Source organism: Camelina sativa, chromosome 3 (assembly GCF_000633955.1).
Source record: "Camelina sativa cultivar DH55 chromosome 3, Cs, whole genome shotgun sequence".
Taxonomy (NCBI): Eukaryota; Viridiplantae; Streptophyta; class Magnoliopsida; order Brassicales; family Brassicaceae; genus Camelina; species Camelina sativa.
In genome coordinates this window covers 3,199,703-3,214,530 of record NC_025687.1, presented here as the reverse complement: position 1 = coordinate 3,214,530, position 14,828 = coordinate 3,199,703, and the positions used below count along the sequence as shown (strand labels likewise).

The 14,828-nt window shown below is 39.2% G+C and overlaps 4 protein-coding genes and 1 pseudogene across 6 annotated transcripts in view; all 5 read left to right on the top strand.

The window, feature by feature from the left end:
* LOC104765870 (DNA repair protein RAD51 homolog 4-like) overlaps positions 1 to 3,040 on the top strand; it is a 4,748-nt gene extending 1,708 nt beyond the window's left edge. The window contains exons 1-9 of one of the 3 annotated variants that reach the window (XM_010489656.2): positions 783 to 925; positions 1,193 to 1,272; positions 1,389 to 1,586; positions 1,788 to 1,919; positions 2,004 to 2,096; positions 2,192 to 2,288; positions 2,386 to 2,456; positions 2,533 to 2,688; positions 2,788 to 3,036. In XM_010489656.2, the coding sequence (XP_010487958.1) occupies positions 838 to 925; positions 1,193 to 1,272; positions 1,389 to 1,586; positions 1,788 to 1,919; positions 2,004 to 2,096; positions 2,192 to 2,288; positions 2,386 to 2,456; positions 2,533 to 2,688; positions 2,788 to 2,835 (963 nt within the window). In that variant the 5' untranslated portion in view covers positions 783 to 837 and the 3' untranslated portion in view covers positions 2,836 to 3,036. Of the gene's footprint in view, positions 1 to 782; positions 926 to 1,192; positions 1,273 to 1,388; positions 1,587 to 1,787; positions 1,920 to 2,003; positions 2,097 to 2,191; positions 2,301 to 2,385; positions 2,457 to 2,532; positions 2,689 to 2,787 lie in introns of those variants that run through there. The other 2 variants (XR_002037439.1, XM_019243347.1) reach the window with 2 other exon arrangements.
* LOC104765852 (pentatricopeptide repeat-containing protein At1g07740, mitochondrial) lies at positions 3,136 to 5,369 on the top strand. Its single transcript, XM_010489634.2, has 2 exons — positions 3,136 to 4,566; positions 4,994 to 5,369. Exon 1 carries the CDS (start codon positions 3,159 to 3,161, stop codon positions 4,548 to 4,550), a length of 1,392 nt encoding a protein of 463 aa, XP_010487936.1. The 5' UTR covers positions 3,136 to 3,158; the 3' UTR covers positions 4,551 to 4,566; positions 4,994 to 5,369.
* Positions 4,987 to 6,257, top strand: LOC104765861 (dirigent protein 25-like). The gene has a single exon (XM_010489645.2). The coding sequence runs from the start codon at positions 4,987 to 4,989 to the stop codon at positions 6,136 to 6,138; it is 1,152 nt and encodes a 383-aa protein (XP_010487947.1). The 3' UTR covers positions 6,139 to 6,257.
* LOC104765846 (exocyst complex component EXO70B1-like) lies at positions 6,701 to 8,745 on the top strand. Its single transcript, XM_010489622.2, has one exon. It carries the CDS (start codon positions 6,778 to 6,780, stop codon positions 8,647 to 8,649), a length of 1,872 nt encoding a protein of 623 aa, XP_010487924.1. The 5' UTR covers positions 6,701 to 6,777; the 3' UTR covers positions 8,650 to 8,745.
* Positions 11,678 to 13,512, top strand: LOC104765835 (annotated as a pseudogene).

Genomic DNA, 14,828 nt, shown 5'->3' with positions numbered 1-14,828 from the left:
ACCCACAAAAGTTTTGTTTACCCTTTTGGCTCCTTTGGCATATATGGAAAGCAAGGAACACACAAGTTTTTGATAGCATTAGAGAAAGATCCTTCAACCACAGTTTTGAAAGCGGTTGCTGAAACAAAAGAATGGATAACAACTCTAAATCTGGACACACAGATTCCTCCAACCAGTTCTTCTACGAATTTATCAACTTGGACAATACCAAGCTATCCAATGTTTAAATGTAATTTTGATGCAGCTTTTGATACACATAGTCACTCTACTTCAGGTGGATGGATAATTAGAGACTATCAGGGAGAAGTTTTGGTTTGGGGGAGCAACAATTTTATCTAACTCTCAGTCGGCACTAGCACTACTATCGGCTTTAAAACTAGCATGAATTCGAGGTTATAAGTCGATGATCTTTGAAGGGAATTGTGAAAATTTGGTGAAAATTGTTAATGTCATCAAAAGAATGCGTCTATTTCGAATGTGATTCAGGATATACATCTTTGGGGATCAAAATTTCATAACTTTGTTTGTAAATTTACAAGAAGGTCATGTAATGTAGTTGCTGATAGTCTTGCAAAATTTGGATGTCAAAATATTGTTTTTTATGTTGAATCTGTAACAAAGCCTGTTTGGCTAATTGAACCACTTTGTAATGACTCTGGTTAAGTAATATAAACTTCTTCGACTAAAAAAAAAAAAAAAGCAGTTGGGTTAGGTTAACCGGTTTCCGGATTTAGAGTCTGGGTTTTGTGAAACCGAACCGGAGGCGAATTGGATTGTTCTTCTTCCAAGTCTGATGAAGTCACAAATTTGGGGGAAGTGGGGTGTACTGTCGGAACAATGGCGCCTCTCAAACATCTGGAGAAGGAGAACCCAATCATCGACGCCTCTTTCCGATATTTCTGCGCCTCCCATGGAATCCTAACAGGTTCTGTTCTTCTTCTTCTTCCTCTTCTTGCACCTTGTTTTCGTGTATTGATTCTGTTTGATTCCCGTAAAAACCGATTGTGATTGGCATAATATGAACATGGGAAACGAAAACGAAACTTCTTAGTCCAGTTAGTGTAATTTTACTTTAAACAGTTTCAAAATTCAGTTTTAGAAGAGCTTGTTTTCTGGAATTTGGATATTTGATCTTAAGGTGTTCGACGAATTGCGTTTTTTGGTTTTTTTTCTTATCTGTTATAAATTGCAGTTGAGGATTTCCTTCTACATGATCTCGAAGTACTTGCTGCATTTTCAGATCGACAGACAAATTCAGATAGATTGAAAGAGGTTAGCTTTTTTATTCACTGAACGTTTCTGTCGATTTGCTCAATCAATTGTTGAGTTTTTGGCTGTGTGCTCAGAGGTATATATTTATCTACATGTCTTCCTTTTGGATTCTTCAGGCTATCACTGTCATGCTTTCTTTGGTAGAACGTCAGTGTCACTCATGGTTGAATGGTATGGAGCTGTTGGAGGATCTACAGCGTAATAAACATATATTATCAACCGGAGACATAGGGACGGACTCATTGCTTAAAGGTGGATTCCGTGAGGGTCTGGTGACAGAACTTGTCGGACCTTCGTCTTCTGGTAAAACACAAGTATGTATTTAAATACTTTTGCTTTTCATACTGCCACATCACATAATACTTGTATGCTTATAAATTGTGGATTGTTTCATTCAAGCGTTTTAAGCTGCAACCAATAATGTAGACATAGAAACCGTTCCTAGAAGGATTTTTTTGCCTTTGCTTATCCCTTCTCTCTTTACATTGTGTGATTTCTTATGAGTGAATATTCAGTTTTGCATGCAAGCTGCTGCAAGTGTGGCAGAGAAGCATGATGGCAGAGTCTTATATCTAGACACGGGGAACTCATTTTCTGCTCGACGCATTGCTCAGTTTGGCTCAAGTTCTGATACTTCTTTAGGACAGGTTTATTTACTGGAAACTAGTGTCCCCTAGCTTGTTAGTCACCAACCATCAATTCTCTTATGTACGAGAAATATATATGTGCAGAAATTCATGAGCAGAATATCATGTCACACGGTTTATGACATCTACACATTGCTTGAGACGCTGCAAGGTCTAGACGTTACTTTGAGATCGCAGGTATTACGCTGGCTAGAAGATGCATTGTCCTCAATGTCTGTACAATGTCTATTTTTAAGTGTTAATTAACCATTTGTTTGATCTATCTATTTCAGGTGCAGACGAATGTGAGTGAACACCGGTTACGGTTGTTAGTTGTTGATTCAATCTCTTCTCTGATAACCCCAATCCTTGGAGGCAGTGGCTCACAGGGTACATGTCCTTGTACGTCCATCACATTTTCTTCATCTGAATGGTTAACTGATGAGGTGGTGATTATGAAGTATAAGTCACAACTCGGTGTGTGCAGGACGCGCTTTGATGGTGGCCGTTGGATATATGCTTAAGAAGCTGGCACATGAACATAGCATCGCTATACTGGTATTAATGAAGTTTCAGGGCATCGGGTGTGTTCTTGTGCTTTAAAAGTTTAAACCTTTTTGTACTATTACTGAAGGTGACAAACCACACGGTGGGTGCTGGAGGAGAAGGCGGTAAAACCAAACCAGCTCTTGGGGAAACATGGAAAAGCATCCCACACGTGAGACTTATGTTATCGCGTGACCATAAGAACAGCAACTGCACCATCTCCATCTTAAAACACACATCCATGGTACTTTGCTTACGAAACAAATATTTCCCATCTCTTAGTCCAGATTCGTCTAGTGAGGTTTTACAGTTTCTGTTCCTATTTGTCATCTTTGTTATATAGCCCTCAGGCCAAACTATGAGGATCACGACTCACAAGGACAATCGATAATGTTTACAAGTCTCCTTGGTCATCTACGCCATATCGTTTGGATCTGCAAGATGAGAACAACCACCGTAAACGAGGAAAGAAACAATCCTCAGATGGATTCTTGTTTTGGTTATAAAATGTAAAATTGTAATGCAACAACGAATTCATAGAAAAAATTCAATAACCTTTTTCAAGATAAATATGTAATGCTACACTATTGTTTAACAAATGATGTGTATATATAAGCGATCAGAGTATGGACAACACATACGTTCATTTTTTTCTTTTCCAGAATTGCGTATATCTGAAACAGAGCAAAGGAGGAAGAAGACGAAGAGAATCCAATGCGAAGAAGACTATCGTCTCTTTTTCTAATTACCAATCGCAGCATCGCGTCTCGACAACATTACCACACATCTCGACCTGACAAACCCACGAAGAAAGCCAACAACAACAGCCATGAACCAACAGCACACAAGTTCACCAGGAAGCCATGGGAGGAGGTGCCGTTTCTCACCGATCTCAAAGAGACAGAAGACCCAGAGGAAGCTCTTTCTCTCTTCAACCATTATCAGGAAATGGGTTTCCGACACGACTACCCATCTTACTCTTCTCTCATCTACAAGCTCGCCAAGTCCCGTAACTTCGATGCTGTCGACCAAATTCTCCGCTTAATCCGCTACCGAAACGTTCGTTGCAGAGAATCCCTCTTCATGGCGTTGATTCAGCATTACGGGAAAGCTGGTTCGGTGGATAAAGCCGTCAATGTTTTCCACAACATTACCTCCTTCGACTGTGTTCGTACGATTCAGTCCCTGAACACACTCATCAACGTTCTCGTCGATAACAGCGAGCTGGAAAAGGCTAAAAGCTTATTCCACGGAGCAAAGGATATGCGTTTACGTCCCAATTCGGTATCTTTCAACATATTGATCAAAGGGTTTCTTGGTAATTGCGATTGGGAAGCTGCATGTAAGGTGTTCGATGAAATGCTTGAGATGGAAGTGCAACCGACTGTGGTGACGTACAATAGCCTGATTGGATTCTTATGCCGAAATAACGATCTGGGCAAGGCCAAGAGCTTGCTTGAAGATATGATTCAGAAAAGAATACGCCCCAATGCTGTGACATTTGGGTTGTTGATGAAAGGTTTGTGTTGTAAAGGAGAGTACAATGAAGCGAAGAAGTTGATGTTCGACATGGAGTATCGTGGGTGTAAACCAGGCCTTGTGAATTATGGGGTTTTGATGAGTGATCTTGGGGCGAGAGGAAAAATAGATGAGGCAAAGCTTCTACTAGGAGAGATGAAGAAAAGGCGGATCAAACCAGATGTTGTGATCTATAATATTCTAGTAAACCATCTTTGTAGTGAGGGTAGAGTCCCCGAGGCTTATAGAATGCTGACTGAGATGCAGATGAAAGGTTGTAAGCCGAATGCAGCTACATACCGTATGATGGTTGACGGGTTTTGTCGTATTGGCGATTTTGATTCAGGGTTGAATGTTTTGAATGCAATGCTTGCAAGCAGACACTCTCCTACACCTGCAACATTTGTATGTCTGGTTGCTGGGCTGATAAAAGGTGGCAACTTGGATCATGCTTGCTTTGTGTTAGAGTTGATGGGAAAGAAAAATTTAAGCTTTGGATCTGGTGCTTGGGAAAACCTACTTTGTGATCTCTGCATCAAAAATGGAGGAGCTTGTTCTGAGGCTTTGTCAGAAGTGATATCTATCTAAGCGTGACCTCTTTAAGGTGAGATTCTTATGTTTGTTTTATTCCTAAGTTAAAATGGAACAAGGTGGATGAATTTAATTCCTTCTTGATTCAAGAAATTTGTTTTGAGGGAATTTTTTTGCAGAATTGGTTTATTAAGATTGATTTACACTGTAGGTGGGGTTCTAAGTTGATGTATATATTAAAGATCAAGTTATAGCTTAAGTTTTCTGGGAATATTTTTTAATGTTTTTTCCTTAAAACCAAACCACACATATAATGGGCAAGCTGTTACCTACTCCGTTTCATCAACTACATCTTCTTTATGTCACCAATATTGCTTCATTTATATATAAATGTTCTTCTAGGATCAACTTATATAAATTCACATGACAAGTAAAAACAATTCAATTCAAAATTCAAAGTAACAATCTTAGCCTCTAATTTTTGTCCTTCTCGATGGCAGACTGCAAGGTACTCTTCTTCCTGGTTTTGGCCCTCGCCATTACTTTTGTCTCAGCTGGTCGGATTCTTAATGAAGAAGAAGATATTGGGTTGGTCCCTTTGCCTACCACAAGTTCAGGCCCCTTTCCCATTCCTAGTTCAGTTCCTGCAACTGGTATCGCTTTTGGTACAGGTCCAGCCTCAGGCGGTTCAGTTCCCTTGACTTCTACTTTTACTAGCCCCGGACCTCTACCAACCACTGGTTCTAGCCTTTTACCGGTTGCTAGTGCGAGTCCCTTGCCTGTTACTGGCCCTGGTCCTCTACCCACCACTGGTTCTGGTCCCTTACCGGGTGCTAGTTCGGGTATTTTCTCTAGTGCAGGTTCAGGGCCTTTGCCTACTGTCGTTTCAGGTGCCGCAGCTACGGGTCAGGGAGCAGGTGCCGGGTCAGCGATTGGTGGTTCAGCTCCCGACCACACTTTGGTTTTCTTCATGCATGATATACTCGGGGGCTCAAATCCGACAGCCAGAGCTGTGACTGGAGTCGTTGCAAACGCAGCTCTCAGTGGCCAAATTCCATTCGCTAAGACCAATGGCGCAAACCTCCCTATTAGTAACGGTGTTCCAACAGACAATAACAACAATGGAATCCTGAATAACAACAACGTTCCACTTCTTGTCGGGCTTGGCGGAACCACTTCCAACATCCTACAGAGCAACGGAAACAACATGTTGAACGGTCTCCCTGTGGCTAACGGTGGCCAGCTCCCATCGGGTTCTTCTCTTCAGATGCTCATGTTTGGGACATTGACGGTGATAGACAACGAACTTACTGAAGGGCATGAACTGGGGTCCGGTCTGCTTGGTAAAGCCCAGGGCTTCTATGTGGCGAGCGCCATTGATGGAACCAGCCAGACTATGGCTTTCACGGCTATGTTTGAGAGTGGTGGTTATGAAGATAGCATCAGTTTCTTTGGTATACATAGAACAGCGACATCAGAATCTCATCTTGGGGTCATGGGTGGTACCGGTAAGTATATGAATGCGAGAGGATACGCCATTGTCAAGACTTTTACAGGTGCCTCCGGGACCCAACAGCAGCAGCCGCAACGGTTCACAGATGGACTCGAAACTGTTTTGGAGTGCACCGTTTATCTTTCTTACTAGCTTTTTTTTTTCTCCCTCTTCTCTATTTGTTCTTTGTCGTTTTGAAATGTAACAAAATGTGAAAATCTATTAATTTGACAACAAATCCCCCACGTTAATTTCAAATTTCACATAGGAACAAAAAGAGAAAACAGTTATTTGCCACCATTTGTTGACCATTTTAACAAACTATTGTATGCCTCTAATTAAAATATTAAATTATCTGTAAGAATGTCAGAAAGAAGATTAAATAAATTTTGTTGCACAACCAAAGAAATTCACATATGTTTTATCCAGCCAGACAAAGTCACTTCAATAGCTAACTAAACTGCAATGCCATATCGGATTGTAGTCATATAGACCATTGGCATAATCTGCAGAATCAAAGACTTATTGTTGGTAAGGCCGATCATATTATATTTCCCGAGTTTTAAAAAACAACAAAGGAGAGAAAAAGAGGGACGACAAGCGTGTACATTTTGATGGACTTTTGGACCCAACGGCTCCAACAGAAAAAACAAACAGTGGTTCGAAAAAACACAAACAGTCGTCGAAACAGATTCTCCTTTGAAAAGCCTTACCACCAAAACAACAAACCAAAATATGCCTGAATAAATACCCCCAACACCGTAAGACTCATTTCTTCAAACCCAAGAAACGATGGTGCTCTTGAAACCCTCTGCCTTGCTGAAATCCTCTAAGCCACGGCCGCAACAGCAACAGGGCTTCTCCGAGTCTCTAATCGGCGATAGTGTGGATGCAGTTGACGCTTTCATAAGCCAATGGGTTTCTCCACACCAAAACGATTCTTCTTCATCGTCCTGCATCCTCTCTTCTCTCTTCTCAGCCCAAAACCGTCTAGAAGGCAGACGCTTCCTCGAGGTTCTCGGCAGGTTACAATACGCCATTCAGAGTACGGTTGTGGTGAATCCAGGCTCAGCTAAGCTTGCTCAAGGGCAGGATTTGATGCGCAAAGCTATGAAGCATTTGGAAAAAGAGTTTTATCGGGTTATGAAATCCAATAGCCGGTTTTTGGATCCTGAATCAGTCTCCGGTTGGTCTTCTGAGTCAAACACATCTTCGACGAGATCAAGTGTAAACGCTTCTGACTCTTCTTCATCTGATGATAACGAGCTTGATTCCGAATCCTCATCTGAATTAGGCATTGAGACAAGACGATTTGGAGAGTCTGATGCTATTGTGGATTTGAAGATGATAGCAAATTGCATGATCTCTTCTGGCTACGAGAAAGATTGTGTCAAAATCTATAAGAAATTTCGTAAAAAGATCATCGCCGACGCACTAACTCGCCTAGGGTTTGAGAAGCTAACCTCAACGCAGATGCAGAAACTGGATTGGGAGACTCTTGAGAAGAAGATCAAAGTCTGGGTGAGGGTTACGACAGTAGCAATCACCACTCTGTTCAACGGAGAACGAATCCTTTCCGATCACATATTCTCATCCGTCTCCGTCGCTGAGTCTTGCTTCGTTGAGATTACGCTACAGAGCGCGTTGAGCCTCTTCATCTTCTCACTAACCATAGCGAAATCCAAAAAAACTGCGGAGAAGATCTTCCCAACGCTCGACGTTTACCAAACCATCTTAAACCTAATCCCCAAAATCGATCAGATCTTCAGCTACGATTCGACCGCTTCCGTCAGATCACAAGCGGCTGAATCTCTAGAGAAGCTCTCTGAATCGGTGAACGCGATGATGACGGAGTTCCAAACGTCGATTACGAAAGAGTCGTCGAAATCGGCGATTCCTGGCGGCGGAGTTCATCAGCTCACGAGGTATGTGATGAACTTCATCGTCTTCCTCGCAGACTACAGCGACTCGCTCGCCACGATTCTCAAGGAGTCATCGCTGCCTTTGCCGGAGGATTACTTCAGCAGCAGCGGCGAGGAAAATCCAGGATCCGGTGGTCGATCTCCGATGGCGGCGAGACTCGCGTGGTTGGTTCTCGTCTTGCTCTGCAAAATCGACGCCAAATCTCGTCTCTACAACGACTCGGCTCTCTCGTATCTCTTCCTAGCGAACAACCTGCATTACGTTGTGACCAAGGTCCGTACATCGAACCTGAGAATCGTACTCGGAGACGATTGGGTGACGAACCACGAGGTGAAGGTGACACAGTACCTAGAGAAATACGAGAAAAAGGCGTGGGGAGACGTGATAGCGTCGCTCCCCGGAGATACGACGGCGGAAGCGAAGGCGGAGGAGGCACTGAGACGGTTCAACGAAGCGTTCGAAGAGGCTTACAAGAAACACAAGACTTGGGTCGTACCCGACCCGAAACTGAGAGGAGAGATCCAAGCCTCCGTGGCGAGTAAGCTCATGCCCGGGTATACGGGTTTCTACAAAAAATACCCGGTCGGCTCATGGAAGATTGTCATATTTACCCCTGAAGATCTTAATAATTACATAACCGACCTATATATCGGTTTAGGAAGAAGCGTGCCCGTATCAAAGACTCACAAGTATGTGGTGGCTAGCCATGTCACCACGGATGTGAAGCATTGCTCCATGTAAAAAAGCTCGCTCTCGCATTATTCGATACCAATTTAAAAGAATTGGTATCATAGCCCTGTCCTAGTCTAAAAAGCCCATACCAATTTTAGGCTTCAAATTATGTAGAATAAGGCCACGGCCACATTCCCATTTGCCTGTCTTCCAGAGTGTACTTGTGCTCGTTTGTACGCACGTGTTTGTGTTCACACAATCACAGTCACGCCTAAATCACATTCTTTCTTTATAAATCACCTTTTATTTCTCATACCCATAAAGTATACTATATGTTTAGGCTCCTAGTTTGTGTTTGTATTGGGTTAATTTAGTGATTTCCATCGTAGTCGAATAGAAACCATCGCAACTGTGAAACAAAAGGCTGGTTGGTTTTAAATGTTTAGTTTAGTTCGTGAATGTTACGATGATTAGGTCATTAAGGAACATGCACTTTGTGAGGTGTTTGGTCAAACATGCACTTTTGTCGTTGGGTAGCCCATGCGATGGATTTCAACTATATTTGTTCAAAAATATATTCTAATAAAATTTGTGATTAACTAACTTAAATTACACTAGTTTTGCGAAAGGAATTTTACTGCAGGCAAAAATTTGTGAAAAAGATATTCCATAGACTTTTAAGATATTTTAAATAAATGAATTATGATAGATGATGACCGACAGAACAATATGGCTCGTTGCTACAAAAAAGGTCATGATTCGCCGCAGCAAAAATTAGAAAACAAACAAAACAAATTGTGGTTGGAAGTTAAGTAGTTAGATGAATTTAATGATGATTTATTTTAGTATTCCGTATATGAAAAAAACATAGGAGAGACGTATACCAGTTTGGCCACGATGTATCTGCTATCGTAAATAATTTTTCAGTGGCATTATACATGTTAAACTCATATAACGAAAAAAACATTGGTTCGAAGCAGTAAACATCGTCGTTACTGTTTCTATGCATGTTTCTACGGTCTAATGAAAACAAAATAAAACCATATATGCATGTTAAGTTAACATCTCATTATAAAAATAAATAACATAAAAAAGTCGTCAGATTTAATATCTCACTGTCATGAACCTCATCTCTCTCATGATGATCAGATCATAACCTGATTTCAATTATTGTTCCTTTTGGTTTAATTTTGATAATCTTTTTGATTTAGTAACTCATTTGTTTTTCCGATTGTTTGTATAACAAAGTTTAACTTTCATGCGTGATCACTGATCAGTAATTTAATTTTCTCAACCTATAGTAGTACTTATTATATTTGGCCTACAATCTAGGTTTGAAAGTAATGTTCTTCAGAATATTCAAGGACACTTAATCATTATAAGGCTAAGTGACAGAGACGTATGATTAATAATTTTAATCACGTAAATGATTGTGAACCAGTGTCATCTCTCCATTTGCTAGCAATTGATCGAATCGACAGTTTTGGTTCTTTGGATCGGATAATCTCAAGAATTGTCAAACAACTTGTGAAATGAAATGACCAACAACCTAAAAACACCGGCAAACATTAACTCTATCATTATTGGAACGAACCTCAAAACTACTCTTAACTCTTTCACTAATATATACTCCACTACTATACATGACCATTTCTTTTTGTAAAGCAAGTTGACTCGCAGTAAACGCGTGATCGTCATTGACAACATATGTACTGCGTCCAAATAATATACGTATATAAATTAATACTACTAGATACATAAGTCTTAAAGAATTAAACGAGATGGTTAGGAGTTTGAGCCGACTAATTAAAAATAAGAGAAAAATGTAAAAAGACGTAGGCAACACGCAGATAGTGTGAGTAAGCGTTGATGTTTTGTAGCAAAAGAGAGATACGTATTTTAAGTAGGTGGAAGTTGAGATGAGCTATCACAACACTCTCACTTACATATATTATCCAAAAAGTTCATAATTTTACAAACCTGCTTTTTCTCATACTCACACCTCACCAAATCTCTTTTATTGCTCTTTCATCTACAACCTCAATTTTTTTTTGTTCATATAACATAAAATAAAACATATATACAATCTTAACTTCAAAACTTTGGTCCAACAAAACGTACGTCAATCGATACAATCGTTTGCTCTAGCTTATGAATCCTGTTTGACGTATATCATGAATTTGTAGCAACAGTTAGTTTTGATATTAAATAAAATTAATATATGATTCTTTTCTACGGATGATGTTAATAACTGAAGTGAAGATGAAAAGAAGTTTAATTAGAAATGTCTTTAATATCATAAATGTCACAGAAAATATATATATAGTCTTGAAAAGTCAGAACGTACCAAAATTTTCAGCGTGTATTTATAAACTTAATAAATAGACACAGGCGAAGTCTTTCTCGACTTAGCATATACTAATATACATCCACATCAATGTGTCATCTTGTTGTATGACACAAGTTAGTATGACAATCACTGTTTTCGTGGAATGTTTGAGAAAACAATAGAGAATCGAATACAATTGGCTGTCTGATATAATGGCCAGAATATCCACAAAATAAATTCCATTTTTTATGCATATCTAATTTTACTTCGCCAAGCCTAACTTTGCTACCCAAACCCAAATCTCTCTAGCTACTAGGTTATTCTAATGGTTTAATTAGTTTACTTTGCTAACTTATATTATGATCAAAGAGGGCCTGAGACTCACTAGTCTTCTACGTGACATATATAACTATAAGAGACATGAAATTTCATCTATTCATTGTTGAGTTGAAAACTATATATAGAACTTGACGATAAATTCTCACAACGTCTATCTTTCTTTTCTTATACATATACTATTTGATATATATAGTACTTGAATTAATGTCCTCGGAGTCAAAGTAAAACCATACAATAGTTGGTGCATGTGTGTGTGTGTGTGAATCTTTCTGACAGTAATAAATTTATATAGACAGGTGAAGTTCTCGTCCACTTTCTACACCAACATCAATGTGCCAATGTTTTTGTTTTAGTTTTCTTATCATTAATTTGTGTCCTTGCATGTAACTTTCCCAATTAAATTCAAGTCTTTGATTAATCCCCCAAGAATTTACCAATGATTTTGACATCATTTATCGGACGGATCATGAGTTGTCAAAAAATGAGAGCTGTCTTTTCCTGCTCCGCTCTCCTCTTATATATCCCACAACACTCTTGGCTACATCTTCACTTCTCTTTTTAACTCCAAGAAAAAAAAAAAAAAAAGAACAATGGATCTTCTCTTTATGCTCTTATCTCTTCTCATCTCTTATCTCATCATCAAGATCTGGAAACGAATAGACTCCAAGAGAGATCAAAACTGTTACATCTTAGACTACCAATGTCACAAACCTTCCGATGATCGTATGGTGAGCACTAAATTCAGCGGTGACATCATCCTTCGAAACAAACACCTTCAACTCAACGAGTACAAGTTCCTCCTCAAAGCCATCGTTAGTTCCGGAATCGGAGAGCAAACTTACGCACCAAGGCTCTTCTTCGAGGGCCGTGAACAGAGTCCTACGCTACAAGATGCGATCTCGGAGATGGAAGAGTTTTACATAGACACGATTGAGAAAGTACTTGAGAGAAACAAGATCTCACCTTCAGATATTGACATCCTCGTTGTCAACGTCTCGATGTTCAATTCAACGCCTTCACTATCTGCAAGAATCATTAACCATTACAAAATGAGAGATGACATCAAAGTTTTCAACTTAACGGCGATGGGATGTAGCGCCAGTGTTATTTCCGTAGATATTGTCAAAAACATCTTAAAAACATACAAGAACAAGCTTGCTCTCGTCGTGACCTCCGAGTCTCTTAGTCCCAACTGGTACAGCGGAAGCAACCGGTCCATGATCCTTGCCAACTGCTTGTTCCGCTCTGGTGGCTGCGCTGTTCTCTTGACGAACAAGCGTAGTCTGAGCCGGAGAGCCATGTTCAAGCTTAAGTGTTTGGTACGGACGCACCATGGAGCGAGAGACGATTCATACAGCGCCTGTGTCCAAAAAGAAGATGAGTTAGGACATATCGGTGTCCACTTAGACAAAACTCTTCCAAAAGCGGCGACTCGTGCTTTCGTAGACAACCTCAAAGTGATCACTCCTAAGATTCTTCCGGTAACCGAGCTCTTGAGATTTATGCTGTGTCTTCTTCTAAAGAAGCTTCGTAAAACCCCTAGCAAAGGCTCGAACGTGGCTCAGGCAGCTCCAAAGGCAGGGATTAAAGCAGGGATTAACTTCAAGACCGGTATAGACCATTTCTGCATTCACACGGGAGGTAAAGCGGTTATAGACGCAATCGGTTACAGCCTCGACCTAAGCGAGTACGATCTAGAACCTGCGAGGATGACGCTACACCGGTTTGGGAACACGTCGGCGAGTAGCTTGTGGTATGTTTTGGGGTACATGGAAGCGAAGAAGAGGCTGAAGAGAGGAGATAGAGTGTTCATGATCAGCTTTGGGGCAGGTTTCAAGTGCAATAGTTGCGTTTGGGAAGTAGTGAGAGACCTTAATGTTGGAGAAGCTATAGGGAATGTGTGGAATCATTGCATTGATCAGTACCCACCAAAATCGCTTTTGAATCCTTTCTTTGAGAAGTATGGTTGGATTAATGAAGAAGAGCCCGATACTTTCAAGATACCCGACGGACTTATGTGAAGTGTTTTCTTGGAATCATTGTAAACATTGCATATACAGTGCTACTGCAAATTAAATCTACAAAAGGTGACTATATAGTTTATTTTCCTCTTTCTTTTTCTATTTATTTATTTGTATTTGTTACATTATACTCTCTCTCTCTTTTCTTTTCCAGTTGGATGGGAAAGAAAATATGAATGACACAGAAACTGCAATATAAAAGTTTATTAAAAAATAAAAAAAATTCGGGTGTAAATTTTTTTATTTATTGTATACCTGTGGTAAATAATAATAGTAATAATCCGAAAAGCCATCATGCACTATGTATAGTGTTTCCCCTATAAAAATTTAATGTTACAGTATAATGCTTTCTGTGACATATTTAGTTACTAACTAAAGCATGTCACACCACATATTCATGCCACTTTAGTTAAATAACTTTTTTTTTTGAGCAAAAGAGGACATTATTTATCTTTTATGACACACGTAACGTACGGTGTCTATCAAGCAAATCAATTATGTCTATGAACGTTAAGTTATTAAAGTGGAAATTTATAGTATAAGACTTAATTAGAGAATTTAGTGTTTCATGATTATAAACACTGTTCCTATATGAAAAACAAAGATTATGAACACTGTATATAATTTTGTTGAACTATGAAAAATAAAATGATGTGTCGGCATTGGAGTGGTGGGAAAGAAAAGGAAAATAAAGCTGGTTTGGTAGGGAAGTACATTCAATTCGCATTGATTTCACACCACCCGATTCAGGTCCCATATATTTACCATCAAATTCACCAAAATAATTAATGTTTTTTTCACATGTCTGCTTAATTAAATATATCAAGCCGCCAAAAAATTACCTTTGACAATAATATTAGAACCAGAGACAAGAATAGTGATAATTTATCTGCAAATGATGAAACAAAAAAATCCTTTATTTTCAAACATACTCTAAACCCAAAACTAGCAAAACTACAAATAATTTCTTCAGCTGATGCTTACTATACTTATGGATCTTTATATTGTTTTGTTTTTTTTTCACAAGTTCTTCAGCTGTTTGTATTGGAAACTATTTTAGGGTAAATAAGGAATTATCACCTCACAAAATACATATTATGTTTCTGATCAAGTTATCACTAAAATGAACCTTTTCGTACACAGTGTTTAAAAATCTTGATATTGTATACCGTCTGTCGTTATTCCTGAATAAACCATACTTGAAGCAGTCGGGCGGTCATATACAATAGATACTGCACCATGTCCGGTTAATTGAGGGATCAAGTAACATTTACAGTAACAATGTTATTGTATTTGGCTATATATTTTATTATAAGATGATGGTCACAATACAAAGTCCTTATATGTGACTGAAATTATGAGAATTAGAAATTGAGGTTACAGAAATAAGAGAATAGTAACAGAATGAATATAGAAGAGATGTGCCAGACCTGATGATGATGTATTATAACATAAAAGCAGCATGTTTAAGTGGTTAGAATGAATTAATTGTGCCTACAAGTAGGCTTCTTTACTTGCAAGATGCTGTGATGTTGTCACTACACACTTTTTTTTTTTTT